Genomic DNA, 20790 nt, shown 5'->3' on the forward strand with positions numbered 1-20790 from the left:
GTGTGTGTGTGGAATGTGTATGTGTGTGCATGTGTGTGTGTGTGTGGATGTGTGTGTGTGTGTTAGAGAGTGAGTGAGGATTAAGTTTGATATCCTGACCATCTGGAATCATCAACAGACAGCTGTCACTATCTTGTATGACCCATACCAAAACATACACATGCACACACACCAAACGTAACCTTGTGTTACCCAATATAATAATAATAATAATAATAATAATAATAATAATAATAATACATTTGATTTATAAACTCTCAAGGTCACTTTACAGTCACAGCATCACTTTTTCTGTGGTGAGAAGCGGCAGCCACATGCGCCAGCATTCACTAGCCAGCTAGAAAACTAATAGATAGCTAGATAGCTAATGCATGGCTAGTTAAAGCATGTATGTCCAGCTGCCTTAAATGACAACCGACGCCTAATAACTTAAAGTAAAGAGAATAATAAAGTTGTGTCCATTTGTAAAATCCCTTCAAATGACTTCTACTGATCGTATTTTACAAAGATTCCACCGCATATAGCTATATTTTACGTTTTAAGAATCACGCTGAATATTCAGGAAGTCTTGCTTTTGAGTTGGTGACGATTCCAGATGTGACCTCACGTCTTGAACGCCCCTGACCGAGAAAGTGACACACAATGCATTTTTGGGTACTTTGTTTGGTCTGAAAACATCGTGTTGATCCGTGTTGATGGCGAAATTAGAAGGAAAACACATACATAACGTGATGGTGAATCGTTGTGTGTTCCACCAAGACTACTACAGTAAAGTCTTGTTATATCGATATCGGATATATCGATAGTCCCGGTTATATCGATACTATTTCTATGCACAAACGGAGAAAATTACATGCAAACAGGGTCGGATATATCGATAGTCCCGGTTATATCGATATTTTTTCGGACTCCCTTGAATATCGATATAACGAGACTTTACTGTATTTGATAGTAGTTGACACAAATTAGCAGACAGCAGACAAATTAGCCCATTTCCAACGGAGCTTGGGCGCCATTTTGTGCATTTTCTGGGACGCTACATTGGAGTCCTGACGTCTCGAATTGATCCGGAAGGGCTTCTTTAATCAATTGCAAACATTTATGCTTTCTTCTTCAGAACTATTTGAATCATATTCATAACTGGATGAGTAACAAGGAAGCATCTTCTCCGAATCTGAAGCCATTGTTTTGATTCTGGAGCAAAGCAGCATGTCCTGGCGTGACATCACGAACAAGGGGGCGGGACCTTCTGAAACTCGGCATCTCCGAGGTCATTTTGAAGTACAGTGAGACCTTAGCTTACGAACACCTTATCTAACGAACTTTTCGTCTTACGAACGTCAAATTTATGAAAATTAAACCTTAAAATATGCACTACTTTTCACGATACACACCCACAACGGCTGGCGGAGTGATCTTCAGATCTTCGGCGGAAGCACACAACCGAAAACGAAAAGCGCTCGAGCCGGCCCAGCTTTCCACACCCCCTCTCTCTGAATTCACACGTCGAACGCCTCCGATGAGCTTTTTGCAGATAATTTTACTATTGTGGGACTGAAAAAAAACACCACAGGTTCAGCCGAGGAGAAGAAGGAGATTATTGAGAAACACGAATGAGGGGTGCGTTTGTGGCGTCACATGTGCACACCGCGGCTGTCATGTGAATCTCAGCCTGACACATTTCTCACGCTGTGTGTCACTTCCCTGAGAGTAACTTTCTACGAACCAGAGGTGTAGTCGAGGGTATACGCCGGTATACGGCGTATACTATGAATAAATTGAAGAAACTACCAGCCGTACTCGTCTACACTGCTCTGTTTATTTGTCATCCAAGACTTGGGGTGTGTTCAGGTTCGAGAATAGCGCACGACTTCTTATGACTCAAGGCTGTTTGGAAAGCATTGTCGAACTGAATGAGCAGGGACAAACACTTGCCAACGTTTCTGTGTTGCTACACTTGAACGCACCCCCTGGCAAGATGTGATATAAGTGACTGTGATTGGCTAAAGGGTAGAGTCATGTGTAAGCCAATCAGAGCTGGTGTTTTCACACACATCGGAACAGCGTGTCATTAATCACGCTTTCACGTGACTAATGACACCGAAATTGTAACGTGTGAGTTGACAGCTGGGGCGGGGCTGCCGCACGTGACACTTCAATTTCATTTCATTTCAACGAGTCGCTGTCACCTCACCAGTGACATGATTACGACGAAAGTCCCTCGCTGTGTCTTGTGCTGCCAAGTCCAACAGTTTGCTTTGCACGAGGTGATTGTTAGACGCGATCGCGTAGGTTTGTTGCTTGCCGGTTTCCGATCGCGAATGTGCCATTTTATTCGCCCCGCCCACCTTCTTTTGTCGCGTTTTATTCCGCGTTCGTGGAATGATCGGACTCGCGCCTTTTGTTGTAATAAAATCTCTGCCAGCACCTACGGGACTCGAAGTGGATGCAGATGACATCGAGGAGCTTGTTGCTGACCATAATGAGGTCATCAACACAGATAATTTGATTTGCCTTCAAGAGGACAAGCAGAAGCAGGTCATTCAGGAGTTCGTGATGAATGATAACGTGATGCCTCAGTTTCGTAAGACCTTACAAGTCAGAAAGCAACAGGTGTCAATTAAGAGCCATCAATGACCATCACAAATGTAAATAAAGTGACTTTATTGTTCAGTGCAGTGTATTTGTTTCATTACAATACAATAGCACATGTATTATACATAGAATAATGTATGTATGTTGTGTGTAGTTTTATTTAGATGAAAAGTATATTTTATGGAAACCCGGGAACGGATTATTCCCATTTTAATGGTTTCCTATGGGAAGATTTTTTTGTGATACACACTTTTTGGCTTACACACTCTGTCTGGGAACCAATTAAGTTCGTAAGCTGAGGTCTCACTGTAGTTTTGGGACACTTTAACTCATTTTTATTAGTGTTTTGCATTTGATTTGATTGGTATTTAAGATGCTATAAACGTTTTTCTGTCAGTTAGGAAACAAAGAAATGGTGTCGGTTGTCCTTTAAATCCCATGTGTGGTGTGGCAGATATCCGTCTCAGAGTATTTCTGCGGGTGGGAACACACGCCAAGCCCCATCGCCAGCATCAAGCGTCTCCTGGCCATTCCAACCTGGACCACCACGACCCAACTGACTGCTGTCGCTACAGCTACGGAAGCAGGTCACACGGTTGCCTTCGTGGGTGACCGTGAGGGGCGATTGCACAAGGTGACACACTTGGGATAGCATTAGCAAGAGAAATCTTGAACAGACGCTCCCCACCTTACGATGGAGATACATTCCGAACGGTCGTTTGTAAGCTGAATTTGATCGTAAGTTGCTTCTGTTCTATATTTTGTATGGAATGTATGTTGAAGTCAGACTGAACGGGGAAGTAGAAAACATAGACGCTGTAACAGCCGTCAAATCAATTCACACCGACTGTACTACGACCACATATACAGGTAACATCCGAGTTACGACCAGCATGATTTACGACCATCCGTACTTATGACCATGACCGCCAGACCCTGTTTTTTATTTTAATTCTACCGCAACGCACAAGCAGCCGGCAATGCGTACTACAATTTTGGCCAGCATGTCACACACTCGCACAGCAATCTACTGTGTGACTACACTCAATACAGTAGTTATACAGTGCAAATGAAATATAAAATGATAAAAACGACTCTAAAAGGTACATATAACATTTATAAATGAATTGTACAGTAAACAGTTTTGTATACATTACTGGTACAGATATACAGTAATAAAAATTGATAATATGAAATATAAAATCGTAAAAATGAAACTAGTTATCACTAAGTTAGACATTTTTTAAATATACTGTAAACAGTTTGGTATATAATAGTATTCAATAGAAAACGTTGCTTAAAAACAACAGATTGACATCGTATACTATCCTGCTGAGTAAACGTTACGTGGGCCATTTGGAATGGATTTCGACTTACGACCGTTTGACTTACGACCGTTTTGTCGGAACGGAACCCGGTCGTAACTCTGTTTCCTGTACATCGGGCCTGGCCAACCCGCGGCTCCTGAGCCGCATGCGGCTCTTTGGCTGAGTTCATGCGGCTCTTGTCCACATGACAAGTGTAAATGTTTGGCGCTCGCGCTGCCATTCATTCCCTATGTACCGTATTTTCACAACCATTGCACACGCTGCGAATTTTGTAGAAAATTTAGGACATTTAAGTGCACCCAATAGTCATGAAGACTTATGTGTACCTTATAGTCGTGTAAATACAGTATCAAGCTGACCATGTGACGTCAACGAGCATGTGCGTGAGATGAAAATCAATCATTTATGTCCTAAACCAAGGGTGGCCAACCAGTCAGACTTGACACAAATTATTTACGACATAAACAATTTGTGTCACGTTCGCTCTCAAGACGGCAGGGAAAAATGCACAGCTAAACGAAAATATGAAACCGAACACAGGACGTTTTTAACAAAGTGGCACACTTTATATTTTTTTTGTTGAACGTAAAAGCAAGCCATTCTGCCTTATCTGTTAGGCATCATTAGCGGATTTCAAAGCGGCAAATCTTCAGCGCCACTTCAGCTCACTCCACACGAACATCGACCAGGAATTTCCCAAAGGGACTGAACTTTGCAAGCACAAATTGGTCTCTTTGAAAACTCAGACCCAAAAGCAGATAATTTTTTCTCAGAAATTTTACAAAGCACCCAGAGACCGTAACGCTTGCATCATACCAACTGGCTTGGAACATTGCACAAGCTAAAAAGCCGTACAATGAAGGGGAGTTTATTAAAAAATGCCTCAGTGACGCTGAAAACGACAAACTAAAACGAATGGTAGCAGATGTCCCGACACACTGTTGAACACAGAATATCAGACATTAGCACCGCTGCTTCTTTCTGTGGCTTCAGAGACTGATCTAACTGTGTGCCGCATAGCCTGTTCGTGGATACCCAGGTCTTTTAGCAGCCTAATGGTGGAGGAAGCCACAAACCCTCTGCATCCAACTTCAATTGGATATACCTTGGCTTTCCATCCCCACTGTTGCGCATCCACTGTGAGTTCTGTGTAGCACAGCTTCTTGCGCTCATAGGCCTCTTCAACAGAGTTTTCCCACGGGACTGTGAGTTCTGCAATGTAGACAGCCTTGAGTGAAGGGGACCAGAGCACCAAGTCTGGTCTGAGGGTGGTGGCTGCAATCTCCACTGGGAAAACCAATTGCTGGCCAATGTCAACCCGCATCTCCCAATCGCATGCCCTGGATAGCTGTCCAACTTCTGGTTTGGCAGGAGGATGGTTGGGCTTTTTCTGTCCCTCTCGGATGAAAGTCAATGGTGCTGTGCTGGACGTGGTGGCTCTCATTGGCAAGGAGTTGATGGTATTCCTCTTGCTTTCAAGGACAACTGCCAAACTTTTCAGGACCTGGTTGTGCCTCCAGGTGTAGCGGCCTTGTGTGAGGCTGGTCTTACAACCGGTCAGGATGTGTTTGAGAGTTCCTGGAGTTTGACAGAGGTCACAGGTTGGATCTTCGCCATACCATTGGTGGAGGTTTTTTGGAGATGGGAGCACATCATTGATAGCTCTGATGATGAAGCTGATGTTGCTTGCCTCCATCTCCCAGAGATCCCTCCAGCTGAGCTTTCATCCATATATATATATATATACACACCTTGGCTTATGAACTTAATTGGTTCCCAGACACTGTAAGGTGAAAGGTGTCTATCCCAAAAAACAATTTCCCTTAGGAAACCATTAAAATGAGAATAATCCGTTCCCAGGTCCCCATGAAACATAATTTTCTACTTTCTAATTTTCTAAGCCTTAAACCTACACAAAATTATTATTTGTTTTATTCTTTTATGTATAATAAATGTGCTATAGTATTGTGATTAAAGAAATAAACTGTGGAGTGTCTGGTTTCCTCAGCATTAAACACTTGATGAGGAACATAGGCTTCTTTCACCATCATGAGGAATGATCCCTTGTTGGTGCTTGTGCGGTTATTTGTGGAGCCTGATTGATGGGATATTTAACCTTCCAGTCTACACTCCGCTTTTGAACTATAAAAGTTGAAATGGGTCCAAATTCCACTGTTTTCTATCCATTTTCTTACCATTTTACTTGTTTTTTTCCCCTTTTCTTTTTTTTTGTTTCAAGCTCTGTCCTCTCCCTTTCGTGTGTGTGTTTTCTCTCTCTCTGTCTGCCTGTCTCTTTAATGTTTAACCCCCCCCCCCCACACTTGACCAATCACGTGGCTTTAACCGAAGCCGCCATTTTGTTTTTGGGAGAACGGCCTCTCTGTGTTTAACCAGATCCCCCGGGGTCAAGGAATAGAGGACAACAAAAGTCTGCTGCCATTACCTTTTTTGGAGAACAGGCTCATTCACGAACGACACATCACTCATTGTGGCAGCTCCGCGTGTATCCCGAAAAATAGTTTGTATGCCAAGGTAAAATGTTCATAAATGTAACATTCGTAAAACGAAAAGTTTGTAAGCCAAGGGGTTCGTAAACCGAGGTTCCACTATATATATATATATATATATATATATATATATATATATATATATATATATATATATATATATATATATATATATATATATATATATATATACAGTAAAGTCTCGTTATATCGATATCGGTTATATCGATAGTACCGCTTATTACGATACTATTTCTATCAACGCAAGGAGAAAATTACATGCGCGCAGGGTCGGATATATCGATAGTCCCTGTTATATCGATATTTTTCGGACTCCCGAGAATATCGATATAACGAGACTTTACTGTATATATATATATATATATATATATATATATATATATATATATATATATATATATATATATATATATATATATATATATATATATATATATATATATATATATATATATATACATCATGGGTAGTGTCTGTCCCCCATTTTAGCTCGGGTCCTCTACCAGAGGCCAGGGAGCTTGAGGTTTCTGCGCAGTATCCGTGCTGTTCCTAGCACTGCGCTTTTCTGGACCGAGATATCTGATGTTGTTCCCGGGATCTGTTGCAACCACTCGTCTAGTTTGGGGGTCATTGCCCCGAGTGCTCCGACCACCACAGGCACGACTGTCACCTTTACCTTCCAGGCAGCCCTTGGTATTTCTCGATATTCCTTCTTTCTGATGTTTCCATCAAACGGGACCGCTACATCCATGACAACGGCTTTCCTTTGCCCTTTATATATGTCCACGATATCTGGATTGTTGGCCATTACCATCTTGTCAGTCTGTATCTGGAAGTCCCACAGGATCTTTGGGAGGTGTTTCCCATTTTGACCTTGGGGTTTCCAGTCCATACTCCGCACAGATGTTTCGGTAGACTATGCCAGCCACCTGGTTATGGCGCTCCATGTAGGCTTTCACTGCCAGCATCTTACACCCTGCAGTTATGTGTTGGGTTGTCTCTGGTGCCTCTTTGCACAACCTACACCTTGGGTCTTGCGTGGTGTGGTATATCCGTGCCTCTATGGCTCTGATGTTCAGGGGCTGCTCTTGAGCAGCCAGGATGAGTGCCTCTGTGCTGTCCTTTAGGCCAGAGGTACATGCAGATAACCATACCTGAAGCACTCGAAACTGCCAAACAAAGGATGCAGGCCTTGTCCAGTCGCCTAAAGAGGTACACGGAAGAGAATGAGGACTGATAGGCCTTCTTGAGATCAGCCACTTCAGTTATGGTTTGGTGGTACATCCCGTGTATGGGCTTTTCCTTCCATGATTGTCCTTCTTCCAGCACCTCATCCTCTGTTTCCCATTGTCTGAGAAATTCTCTGAGTACATCATCCGTTGGAGCCTTCTCTCTGATGTATTCATTGAGCTTGGATGTTTCATCCTGGACAGTGGCTCTCACACTCATTAGTCCCCGGCCTCCTTCCTTACGGCTTGTGTACAGTCTCAGGGTCCTGGACTTGGGATGGAACCCTCCATGCATGGTGAGGAGTTTTCGGGTCTTAACATCCGTGGTCTGAATCTCTTCCTTTGGCCACCTTATTATTCCTGCAGGGTATCTGATCACTGGCAGGGCATAGCTGTTTATTGCCCGGGTCTTGTTCTTGCCATTGAGATGGCTTCTCAGGACTTGCCTCACCCGCTGGATGTATTTCGTCATAGCCACTTTCCTTGTTGCGAGTTCGAGGTTGCCATTGGGCTGTGGTATACCAAGGTACTTGTAGCTGTTTTCAATGTCTGCTATTGTTCCTTCAGGGAGTGAGACCCCTTCAGTGTGGACTACCTTGCCCCTCTTAGTCACCATCTGACTACATTTCTCCAGCCTGAATGACATCCCGATGTCACTGCTGTAGATCCTGGTTGTGTGGATCAGGGAGTTTATGTCCCTGTCGCTCTTAGCACACAGCTTTATGTCATCCATGTAGAGGAGGTGACTAATTGTAGCTCCATTTCTGAGCTCCATAGCCTGTCTTGGTGATTATTTGGCTGAGGGTGTTCAGTCCTATGCAGAACAGCAGTGGGGAGAATGCATCACCTTGGTATATGCCACATTTGATGGACACTTGGCTTGCCATTGGCTTCAAGTGTGGTTTTCCACATCCTCATTGAGTTTGCAACGAAGGCTCTCAGGGTCCTGTTGACCTTATACAACTCCAAGCATTCAGTGATACATGTGTGTGGCATCGAGTAATATGCTTTCTTGTAATAAATCCAGGCTGTGCACAGGTTGGTATGTCAGGACCTGCAGTCTTGTGCGACTGTTCTGTCAACCAGCAGCTGATGCTTGGCACCTCTAGTATCTCTACCAATGCCTTTCTGTGCTTTGCTCATGTATTGATCCATGTGTCCACTTATCTTAGCCGCAATGATGCCTGCCATGAGTTTCCATGCTGTGGAGAGACAGGTTATTGGATGATAGTTGGAAGAAACTGCACCCTTTTAGGAATCCTTCATGATAAGGTTTGTTCGCCCTTTGGTTAGCCATCCTGTGAGTCCCATCCATCAGCAACTGGTTCATTTGTGCTGCTAGGCGTTCGTGGAGTGTTGTGAGATTCTTTAGCCAGTAGGTGTGGACCATGTCCGGGCCTGGTGCCGTCCAGTTTTTCATACCTGAGACTCTTTCTTGTATGTCTGCCGCTGTGATGGTAACTGGGTTCTGTTCAGGGAGGTTGCTGTGCTCCTCTTTCAGAGTTACCAGCCATTGTGCACTGCTGTTATGTGCGACCTCCTTCTCCCATATGCCTTTACAGTATCTTCCAGTTTCCAGCCTTGGAGGGTCTGCTCTGCTGTTAGAACCCTGCCACTGAGCGTACACTTTTGCAGGTTGTGTTGCGAACAGCCTGTTTATTCTTCTGGCCTCATTCCCTTTCGTGTACCTCTTTAGGCGACTGGACAAGGGCTGGAGCCTTTGTTTGGCAGTTTCGAGCGCTTCAGGTATGGTTATCTGCATGTACCTCTTGGGTATTGGCCTTTTATTCCCACCTCTCTGGGTCTCCGCCAATGGACTCACATCTTTCCGAGCCGCCTTGATCTTAGCCTCCAATCGTCTTTTCCATGGTGGGTAACAAATCTCGTGGCTCTCACGGTTGCTCTTGTAGCCAAGCATCTCTAGGATCACTGATGCTGAAGCGTATTATCAGCTCATTGGTTTCCGTGATCGTTCCGGTCGGGATCACTCTCAGTGCTGCATTCACAGTTTCCATGAGACTTTCAGGTGGTACTTCACATAGCCATTGTAATCGGTTTCTTAGTTGCCCAGTTTTAATTCTTGCCATGATCTTATTTCTCAGGTCAGTTTCTTCTTTGCTCAGCATTTCTTTCATTGGGGCTTGCGTCCCAATCTCATCATTCATTGGGGCTTGCCTCCCAATTGTGGTCTAACCTCTTCCTCTGATGTGGCAGCCCTGATAGTGTTTTTATACACATCCGTAAACATCATGTGTTATTTCATGTTTAGTTTAGTACATACTATGTTATTTCATTACTTTAGTCTATATGGATGTATGTAGCTTATTAGTTAACTAGTTGCGTATACAGAGTGTAACAAGTATCAACATTCAGTCTAATGTTCTTCCAACCCCTTGCCCGTAGCTGATTGGACAACAGATCGCTGCTGTGTGAGTTAAATTAGGTTAGAGGGGCAGGCTTTGCGCTCTTGGCTTCCCGCTCCGACGAGATATGTTCTTCTATTGTTTTACTAGAATAAAGTAGTCTTTTCTGTTCACCATCTATCGTCCCCGCTGGTATTTCATCATAAAATTCTGTTGAACTCTGAACCAGAAGAGAAACAGGAATTAGATTCCAACAGCCCGGGGCCCTTCACCTTGGAATTTGTGTTGTATCTCATCAATCTCAAGTTGTGATAGCAATTGCCGTTTGTGGATATTGGAACACTGAGCTACTAGTTGTTTCGTTGTCAACCGTGACTGTGGGTTTCAAAGTAACCATTCAGCCCCCATTCTCCGCATGTAATCCCTCTGACTAGGGTTTCTTGAGTAGTAGCATTCCAACAGAGCCATGTTATCACATCTCGTCCATCTCCGCTTTGTTCCAGTAGCCCATTTTTCATCAAGGTGCTCTGGTTCCCCAGCACCTGACGCAGACCTTGTTTTGCCGGGCGACGTCTGAGCCGGCATGTCATTTGATTTGTTGTCTCTCATTGTGTGAGGTAGGCATTAGCCTGAAGGGTCTTGCCCAAGGACCCACACTGGATGATGTTTTTGTGCTCATTTTTCTCTGCCCCAAGCGGGATTCGAAGCCTCGTCTCCCATATGCCAAAGTGATGCCTTATCAATGCCTTATCAACTGAGCTATCCAGCCGCTATATATATATATATATATATATATATATATATATATATATATATATATATATATATATATATATATATATATATATATATATATATATATATATAAGGGCGGCCCGGTAGTCGAGTGGTTAGCACACCGGCTTCACAGTGCAGAGGTCGCCGGTTCGCATCCCGGTCCGGCCTCCCTGTGTGGAGTTTGCATGTTCTCCCCGGACCCGCGTGGGTTTTCTCCGGGTCCTCTGGTTTCCTCCCACACTCCAAAAACATGCATGGCAGGCAGATTGACCACTCCAAATTGTCCCTAGGTGTGAGTGTGAGAGTGACTGTTGTATGTCTTTGTGTGCCCTGCGATTGGCTGGCAACCAATTCAGGGTGTCCCCCGCCTCGTGCCCGAAGACAGCTGAGATAGGCTCCAGCACCCCCCGTGACCCTAATGAGGAATAAGCGGTACGGAAAATGAGATGAGATGAGATATATATATATATATATATATATATATATATATATATATATATATATATATATACAGTAAAGTCTCGTTATATCGATATTCAAGGGAGTCCGAAAAAATATCGATATAACCGGGACTATCGATATATCCGACCCTGTTTGCATGTAATTTTCTCCATGTGTGCATAGAAATAGTATCGATATAACCGGGACTATCGATATATCCGATGGTGGAGAATGACTGGTGGTGGAGAATGACCGAGCAAAAATCCTGTGGGACTTCCAGATACAGACTGACAAGATGGTAATGGCCAACCAACCAGATATCGTGGTCATAGATAAAGGGGAAAGGAAAGCCGTTGTCGTGGATGTAGCGGTCCCGAGTGATGGGAACATCAGAAAGAAGGAACATGAGAAAATCGAGAAATACCAAGGGCTCAGAGAGGAGCTGGAGAGAGCCTGGAAGGTAAAGGTGACAGTCGTGCCTGTGGTGGTCGGAGCACTTGGGGCAGTGACCCCCAAACTCGACGAGTGGTTGCAACAGATCCCGGGAACAACATCGGATATCTCGGTCCAGAAAAGCGCAGTGCTGGGAACAGCACGGATACTGCGCAGAACCCTCAAGCTTCCTGGCCTCTGGTAGAGGACCCGAGCTGAAATGGGGACAGACACCACCCATGGTAGGTGAGACGAGGATTTTTTTTTTTTTTTTTTTTTAGGACCAGAGCTACCAGCAACATTTTAGTTCGCTAACAAAGCCTCTTGGATGAGAAGCAAGACAGCCGAAACCTTTAAAGAAGTCCAGCTGACGGCTGAAGAAACCTTTTCTTCGTTCGTATGTACCGTTAGTCATGACTCGAATGTTCGTAAGTTTGGGAGCGTCTGTATGTTATAAACAGTTTTGATTTCCTCCCATGCTTACCATGGGTGGGCTTTTCTTTTGCTCAAGAGCCTTTTTAGATGTTAAATTAGACAACTGCTTTCAGGCCTCTCTTGTCATGAATGACCTATTCTGTTGTGATGCACAGGTGCTGATTCGGTCCAACGGTTCTGCCGAAGTCTACGGAAGCGTGCTGGTGGACAGCGGCAACGCTATCAAAGCTGACCTCTTATTAGATAGCAAGCAGCAGAACCTTTTTGTCCTGACCAATAGCAGGGTGAGTGAGAAATGTCCCTTTTCCAAGGATGCATTTTGACATTTCCTGTTTTCATCCAAAAACTAATGGACATGTGGCCCAGGTGTCCAAAGTCGCCATGTCATCATGTGAATGGAATGCCGACTGCCACGCTTGTCTCGCCACCAGGGACCTTTACTGCGGCTGGTGCGTCCTGGAGGGAAGGTACGAAGGCATGCGGTGCTCCTCCATCACTATTACCCCCTGCCCCCAACTCCCATGTTTGTATTCTTTTTTTTTCCTCATGTAATAATTTTCAGTGAAGCCTATTTTTCATTGATTGGTATCCATCCATTCATTCGAACCGCTTATCATCACAAGAGGGGCAGGTGTGCTGAATTGAATCTCAGACTTTTCAGGCAGATGAGGTACAGCCAAATGACAATACAGTGATACTTCAGCTTACAAACTTTCAAATTTTGGTTCCTAGAAAGTGTGTGTAAGGCGAAAGGTTCATCTGCCAAACATTTATTTCCCATTAATAAACCATAAACCATTCAAATGAGAATAATCCGTTCCCAGGTCCCTATAAAACACAATTTTCTACTAAATAAGCCTAAAAACTACACAAAAATATAAAGTGATACCTCGGTTTACGAACCCCTTGGCTTACGACCTTTTCGGTTTACGAATGTTAAATTTCTGAAAATTTTACCTTGGCATACAAACCTTTTTCGGGATACATACGGAGCTGCCCCAATGAGTGTTGTGTCGTTCGCGAACGAGCCCGTTCTTCTAACATCAAAATGGCAGCCGACTGTTTTTTTCCTCTATTCCCCGCCACCAGTCTTCGGTTAAAGCCACGTGATTGGTCAAGAACGCGGCAGTAAGCGGGCGTGGGGTTTACAGATAGAGAGAGAGTGAAGCCGTTCTCTAAAAAGAAAATGGCTGCCGACATTTTTTTGTCCTCTATTCCCCGCCCCAAGTCTTCGGTTAAAGCCACGTGATTGGTCAAAAACGCAGCAGTGAGGGGAGGTGGTTTATACATTAAAGATACAGGCAGACGACAGTGAGAGAGTTTCAACTTTGATAGTTTAAAGGCAGAGTGTAGACTGCAAGGTTAAAACATCCAATCAAACTTAATGCAAAAAGCTATCAACCCAGCTAAACAGAACACAGTTGATGAGTAACTAGATAAAATTATCACAGAGAAAGCACCTCCAAGGGATCATTCCTCAGGATGGTGAAAGAAGAAGGTTACGTTCCTCATCAAGTGTTTAATACTGAGGAAACCGGCCACTCCATTCCATCAAGCCATCAACGACCATCACAAAGGTAAATAAAACCACTTTTGTCACGGTTTGCGAGGTGGTGATGGCGGGTTCGGATCCCAAAAAGCAGGCAGGAGGGAGCAGGAGGTTGTTTGACAAATTGTATTAAAATAAAGTCAGCAGGAACAAAATGTAAAACATCAAAATGATCTGAATGGAAAAAATACAAAGTAGCAAAAGAAGACCAAAAGTAAAAGCCCGCCAAGGTTAAACAAACACGTACACAATGCATGCTGCAACCAAGCAGCAAACAAACAATGAATCGGCACCGGATGATCGTGCCAGGTGTCCTTTTAAGTGTTATTGATTATAACGACCAGCACCTGCGAGGCTGCCTGCAGGGCTGACGTCGCTACCCGCTGGTCGCCAATCTGATCGGGACGACCAGCACCTGTGCAGGTGCAGGCGGGGCCGACAGCGCCCCCCCGTTGGTCGCCAACCAGATCATGACAGTACCCCCCCTTCAAGGGGCTGCTTCCAGAAGTCCCAACAGTCTCCCAAAAGGTCCACTCGCCAGGGAACGGTCGGTGGAGAGGGCAACCGCTGCCTCTCCAGCATACGACGGGCGGCGGCCTGATGGGAACGGGACTCGGCCTGGGGTGGACGAAGACGCGGCACTGATCGTCGTGGGCGTGAGTGCGATCCCTCTCGCACGTTCACGCGACGGCGCATGGCTCTGCGTGGACGTCGAACTGCCAGGCGCAGAATGGCACCCCGTACGGCCGTATGGGACCAGGTCTCGGCCGGAGGCCGACGTGGGCGTGAACTGCCCGGCTCCGGTGGAACGAGACCAGTCCAGAGCCGCTCCGAGATCCAGCGGTGAGTGGGGTCTCGGACTGGCGTTGACGCGGACGTTGCACGGCTCGTCGTGGATGAGACTCAATTCGTCATGCACGACGACAGCGTGGCTGGACGTGGGCGTGCAATGCCAGTCACCCAGTGTCACCCTGGACGGCCACCTGGAAGTAGGTCTCGGCCGGACGTTTACGTGGACGTTGCGGCTCGTCGAGTGACACAATTCAAACTCGACGAGGCTTGCGCTAACGTGGACGTAGCATTGCCAGGCACAGGGTGGAAATGAGACGGGTCCGATGTACCTGCGGGATCCGATGGTTGGCCGATTCATTCTGTCAAGGTTTGCGAGGTGGTGATGGCGGGTTCGGATCCCAAAAAGCAGGCAGGAGGGAGCAGGAGGTTGTTTGACAAATTGTATTAAAATAAAGTCAGCAGGAACAAAATGTAAAACATCAAAATGATCTGAATGGAAAAAATACAAAGTAGCAAAAGAAGACCAAAAGTAAAAGCCCGCCAAGGTTAAACAAACACGTACACAATGCATGCTGCAACCAAGCAGCAAACAAACAATGAATCGGCACCGGATGATCGTGCCAGGTGTCCTTTTAAGTGTTATTGATTATAACGACCAGCTCCTGCGAGGCTGCCTGCAGGGCTGACGTCGCTACCCGCTGGTCGCCAATCTGATCGGGACGACCAGCACCTGTGCAGGTGCAGGCGGGGCCGACAGCGCCCCCCGTTGGTCGCCAACCAGATCATGACAACTTTATTATACTGTACATGTTATTTCTAATAATTATATTTTAATATAATATAATATAATTTAATTATAATACTATAGCGCATTTATTATACATAAAACAAGGTATATTTTGTGTCGTTTTAAGGCTTAGAAAATTAGAAAGTAGAAAATTATGTTTTATGGGGACGGATTATTCTCATTTTAATGGTTTCTATGGGAAATTAATTTTTGGGATACACACTTTTCGCCTTACACACTCTGTCTGGGAACCAATTAAGTTTGTAAGCCAAGGTATCACTGTACCTTATGTCATTTTTTTGTGTGTCCTCTTTGGCTTAACACTAGCCTGTGGTGGGGTCTTTTTCTGTCCCATAATAACAAAAATACTAAACTTGATAACAAACCACGTCTGCACTCAAAGAAAGAGGGTGACGAACACTAGTCCGCCAGCCACCGTGGCGCTGTGTGACTTTGTTCGTCCGCCGAAAACTAGTTTTTCTGCCAAGATAATATTCTCGCCAATTTAATGTTTGTAAGGCAAAAAGTTTGTGAACTAAAGCATTTGTAAACTGAGGTATCACTGTATTTTCTTCTAATTATTATATAATTAATGTACACAAATAGAGAATTGTGACCTCTTTTGGTCAACGGTGGGTCGGCAACCAAAATGTCATTTGTTTGGGGCAGATGTTCGCGCAAGCAAGAGTGTCAGCGCCACATTCACGCCAATCACTGGATCTGGAGCTTCAACTCATCCAATCAGTGTGTATCGGTGCAGAGTGTGCAGCCAGCCAATCAGAGCAAAGACGTGCAGACTCAGGTAACTTGGACTATAAAAAATGTGATTTAGGAGTTTTTCGGTGAATAATAAAAATAATACATTTAATTTATAAGCGGCTTTTTAATTTCTTAAGGTCGCAGGATAAGTTTTTCTGTGGGTGAGCAGCGGCAGCCACACGCGCCAGCGTTCGCCCAACCCGGAAGTAACTCTAATAGATAGCTATCTAGCTAGCTAGCTATTAGCCACACGCGCCAGTGTTCACTCAACAAGGAAGTAACTCAGGGATAGAAAGGTAGCTTGCTAGCTAATAGATAGCTATCTAGCGATCTATCTATTAGCCACATGCGCCAGTGTTCACTCAACCCGGACGTAACTCAGAGATAGAAAGGTAGCTCGCTAGCTAATAGATATCTATCTATTCGCCACACGTGCCAGTCTTCACTCAACCCGGAAGCAACTCAGAGAGAGAAAGATACCTCGCTAGCTAATAGATAGCTATCTAGCTAGCCATCCAGCGAGCGATCCATTAGCCCCACCCGCCAGTGTCCACTCAACCCGGATGTAACTCAGAGCTAGAAAGGTAGTTCGCTAGCTAATAGATAGCTACCTATTAGCCACACGTGCCAGTGTTCACTGAACCCGGATAACTCAGAGATAGAAAGGTAACTCACTAACTAATAGATAGCTATTAGCTAGCTATCTATTAGCCACACATGCCAGCGTTCACTCAACCCGGTGAAGTGGCCATGTCCTGATTTTTCAGGTCACGCTGACGCTAGCCCAGCTGCCAGCCTTGAAAGCGACGGAGTCACTTTCTTGCATCTTTCATCATCTTCCTCCTCAGCTGGCCTTAAGCGCTGGAACCAACATCAACTGTCAATCGCCTGAGCCGTCACTCCTCCCACCGCTGCCCGCAGGAAGTGGTGAGTCAACTAAGTTCTCAAAGTCGAAATAAAAGCCTTACCTTATGCTTACAACCTCACTTTTCATCATTTGCTGTTGACGTAGATCACGTGATTGTGTCTCTGTCGTTGATATTTGGTCATGTGACCATCAGCACGACCAACATCACCTTCTACGACTGCGCAGCCGTCAGCCGACTTAATCAGACATCCCAGTAAGACAACACTTTTTGACACGTTGGATCCAATTATTTTGTTATTGTTACACATTGTTTATACACCCTTACACATTCTTACGCATTGTAGCACCGTCAAACACAATCCCACCCTTTTGTTGCGCAGCACAGCCCATAATATCATGTTATAGAATTGTTCGAGATTGTTTCACAATGCACAATTTGTTTGTTACTGTCGCACAATTTCAAAAGACATTAATTTGAATTGTAAAAGCCGAACACAGAGTGCAACATTGTTGTGACAAAATGTAAGACATTTTGACAGGATATTCTTATATATGGAAGCAAGTTAAATAATAGCCTTACGGTACACAGTGTTACATTCAGACATTGATGCTATGTAACATGTTGATGAAAAGGTCTCTTCAGCCATCATCAATACTTCTTGGAAGGTGTCGGATGGTTCGCTTCTCATCCGAAAAGCTTCATCAGCGAAAAATAAATTTGTGCTGGTAGCTCTGGGCCTATATACAGGTAACATCTGATTTACGACCGGGTTCTGTTCCGACAAAACGGTCGCAAGTTAAACGGCCGTAAGTCAAAATCCATTCAAAATGGCTGACGCGAGGTTGATTTTAGTGTCATTTTTATCATTTTATATTTTGGATTAGCGATTTTTATTACTGCATACCTGTACCTGTAATACATACCAAACTGTTTACAGTACAGTTTATGTATAAAATTTATACATTTTAGTGTGGTTTTTATCATTTTATATTTCATGTTATCGATTTTTATTACTGTATTGCAAATTTCCCCATTGTGGGACGAATAAAGGTATTCTGATTCTGATACCTGTACCTGAAATGTATACCAAACTGTTTACTCTATTTCTAAATTGTATACTTACCTTTTAGTGTCGGCGCACACGCGTTCTGCTGACCGAAATACGCACGGCTTACCACACATGTGTGCTGTTGAAAAATCGCCAGAAGAGGTCGCCCGACACACACGCTGGGACTCAGGTGGACGCCGAAGGAAAATAGAAGTGTACAGTACTACAGGAGATGTTGCCCAGACGGTATCTGTACTGTATAACTACTGTACTGAGGGTAGTCACGCAGTAGATTGCTGTGCGAGAGTGAGATGCTGGCTGGATAAAATTGTACTAAGCATTGCCGGCTACTCGCGCGTTGAGGTGCCAGGCATAGAATTAAAAAAAAAGGATCTGGCGGTTGTGGTCGTAAGTACGGGGGGTCGTAAATTGTGGCGGTCGTAAGACGGATGTTACCTGTATACGTCTGAAGAAACCTTTTCATTGATGGAGCATTCCTGTACCACTGATAGCCTACACAGACATGTCACAAATGCTTCATAATGACACACAGTATGACCCTAGAACACATAGTCGCATTTGGTTTACAGTCTTCTTCTTTTCCTTTGCGCTTGTCCCTTCAGGGGTCGCCATAGCAAATCAGTGTCCTCAATCTAAGCCGTTTTTTTGCATCCGCTTCTCTCACACCAGCTACCTTCATGTCCTCTTTGACAACATCCAGAAACCTCCTCTTTGGTCTTCCTCTCGGTCTCCTGCCTGGCTGTTCAAGGCTCAGCATCCTTCTCCCGATATAGTCACTCTCTCCTCTGGACATGTCCAAACCATCTCTCCATAGCCTCTAATATAAGTTGTCCCTCTGATATGTTCCTTCCTGGTCCTATCCAACCTGGTCACTCCCAAAGAAATCCTCAAAATCTTCATCCGTGCTACCTCCAGCTCTGCTTCCTGTCTTTTCTTCCGTGGCACTGTCTCCAGTCCAAACATCATGGCACGTCTCACCACAGTTTTACAGACCTTTCCTCTCACCCTAGCTGAAAGCCTTCTATCACCTGACATTTTTCTCCAGGCGTTCTAGCCTGCCTGGACATGCTTCATCGCCTATTTTCCACACTCTCTCCATTGCTTTGGACAGTTAACCCCAAGTACTTCAAATCATCCATCTTCTTTATCTCTTCTCCCTGTAGCCTCACTCCTGCACTTGGGTCTCTATCATTCACACAAATACATGTATATCTTCATTCCTCTCCTTTCCAGGGCAACATCCACATTTTGCATTTGTTTTACAGTACAATGCTTTAATTAGCAGACGTGGTGAGAATGATGACAGAATTGATATGTTTCAGATGTCTGGCATGTGTCTTTAGTGTATGGAAATGTAATTGGTGTCCTCTGGACCAGCAATGTACGCACCACGACCAATGTCCGAATGAACGCTCTACCCACAGCCCCAAAGTGAGCCTGTTTACCTGTTTCTCTGTCTTGCTATATATCTGTCTTCTTGTCTGTGATGTGGTCTACTTAGCAGTCCACCTGTTTGTCTAACTACAGTATCTGTCTGTATGTCTGTCGGTCGGTCGGTCAGTCGGCCCATCGGTCCGTCCCCCTGTCTCCCTGTCTCCCTTTCTCCCTTTCTCCCTTTCTCCCTGTGTCCCTGTGTCCCTGTCTGTGTTTGTCCGATTGTCTGTCTGTCCGTCTGTCTGTCTATCTGCCTGTCTTCTGTCTGACCGTTAGATAATCAACACCCCAGTCTACCCGTCTAATTTATTTATCTTTCTGCCGATGAGTCAACCTCTCTGAGTTGTCTATCTGTTCATTTGTTTATCTACCTGTCTATGTGTCTGTATTTCCGTATGTCAAAGACTGTTTTATTGGTCTTACTACATTTTTAGTCTGGCTGCACTGTCTGTCTCTGAGCCTACACTCCTGTCTGTCAATAGGACTCTAAAAATCCCAGTCAGTGTCCGAAGGTGTTCGGCATTCAGAGTTCTGCCTTGGTTCCGGTGGGCCTGACAAGGAATGTAGTTCTGAAGGCCCACAACTTGTACATCTTCCAGGTAAGAGGAAAGAAGATGGAATGCCACGAGATAACACTTTACACAAGAAAACTATTTCAATAACATGTGTGAATGTTTGTAGGACGACGTGCCATATGTGTGTGTGGTCAAGGTAGAGGACGTTCTAATTAACCTGACTGTTATTGACCAAAAAGCGAACAACAATACATATTTTTTCACGTGTAGCCCCCATAAGGTAATGCTGACACACACACACACACACACACACACACACACACACACACACACACACACACACACACACACACACACACACACACACACACACACACACACGCACACGCACACACACACACACACACACACACACATGACCATCACAGTCTACCTGTACTCTCTGTAGTTTCAGTATGCTGTGAGTCGACTAGTTTATTCCGCACCAATCTTTCTGAGGAGAGGAGCAAGGCGCATCGATACTTTGCCTGGTCTTCAACGTAAGAACTTCAAGTATGCATATGGTGTTGCCACAATGACCTCGAACATTTAACATTACCTTTGAGAAATTGATTTTAAAAATTAACGACTGCTTTGTAAGGCACGTTGAAGGAGAAGGTGCACCTTTAATAAATGGCTGATTGTAAAACTGTTTTCATATACCGGTAACATCCGATTTACGACCGGGTTCCGTTCCGACAAAACGGTTCTAAGTCAAACGGTCGTAAGTCGAAATCCATTCAAAATGGCGATGCGAGGTTTATACGACAGGATAGTATATGATGTCTATCTGTTGTTTTTAAATGTTTTTGAATGAATACTATTATATCCCAAGCTTTTTATAGTTCA

The 20790-nt window shown here is 44.5% G+C and overlaps 1 protein-coding gene across 6 annotated transcripts in view; it reads left to right on the forward strand.

The window, feature by feature from the left end:
• Positions 1 to 20790, forward strand: part of plxnb3 (plexin B3) — a 110284-nt gene that overhangs the window by 13986 nt on the left and 75508 nt on the right. For all 6 annotated transcript variants that reach the window (XR_016115986.1, XR_016115987.1, XM_089004347.1 and 3 more), the window contains exons 4-13: positions 3050 to 3229; positions 12284 to 12412; positions 12495 to 12595; positions 15926 to 16058; positions 16783 to 16942; positions 17028 to 17136; positions 19276 to 19384; positions 19870 to 19986; positions 20069 to 20182; positions 20351 to 20441. Coding sequence is in view for 4 of the 6 variants with exons in the window: in XM_089004347.1 (XP_088860473.1) it covers positions 3050 to 3229; positions 12284 to 12412; positions 12495 to 12595; positions 15926 to 16058; positions 16783 to 16942; positions 17028 to 17136; positions 19276 to 19384; positions 19870 to 19986; positions 20069 to 20182; positions 20351 to 20441 (1243 nt within the window). In the remaining 2 variants the exon portion in view is untranslated. The remainder of the gene's footprint in view (positions 1 to 3049; positions 3230 to 12283; positions 12413 to 12494; positions 12596 to 15925; positions 16059 to 16782; positions 16943 to 17027; positions 17137 to 19275; positions 19385 to 19869; positions 19987 to 20068; positions 20183 to 20350; positions 20442 to 20790) is intronic.

The sequence above is a fragment of the Hippocampus bargibanti genome, linkage group LG01 (assembly GCF_051943395.1).
Source record: "Hippocampus bargibanti isolate YZ-2025 linkage group LG01, ASM5194339v1, whole genome shotgun sequence".
Lineage (NCBI taxonomy): Eukaryota > Metazoa > Chordata > Actinopteri > Syngnathiformes > Syngnathidae > Hippocampus > Hippocampus bargibanti.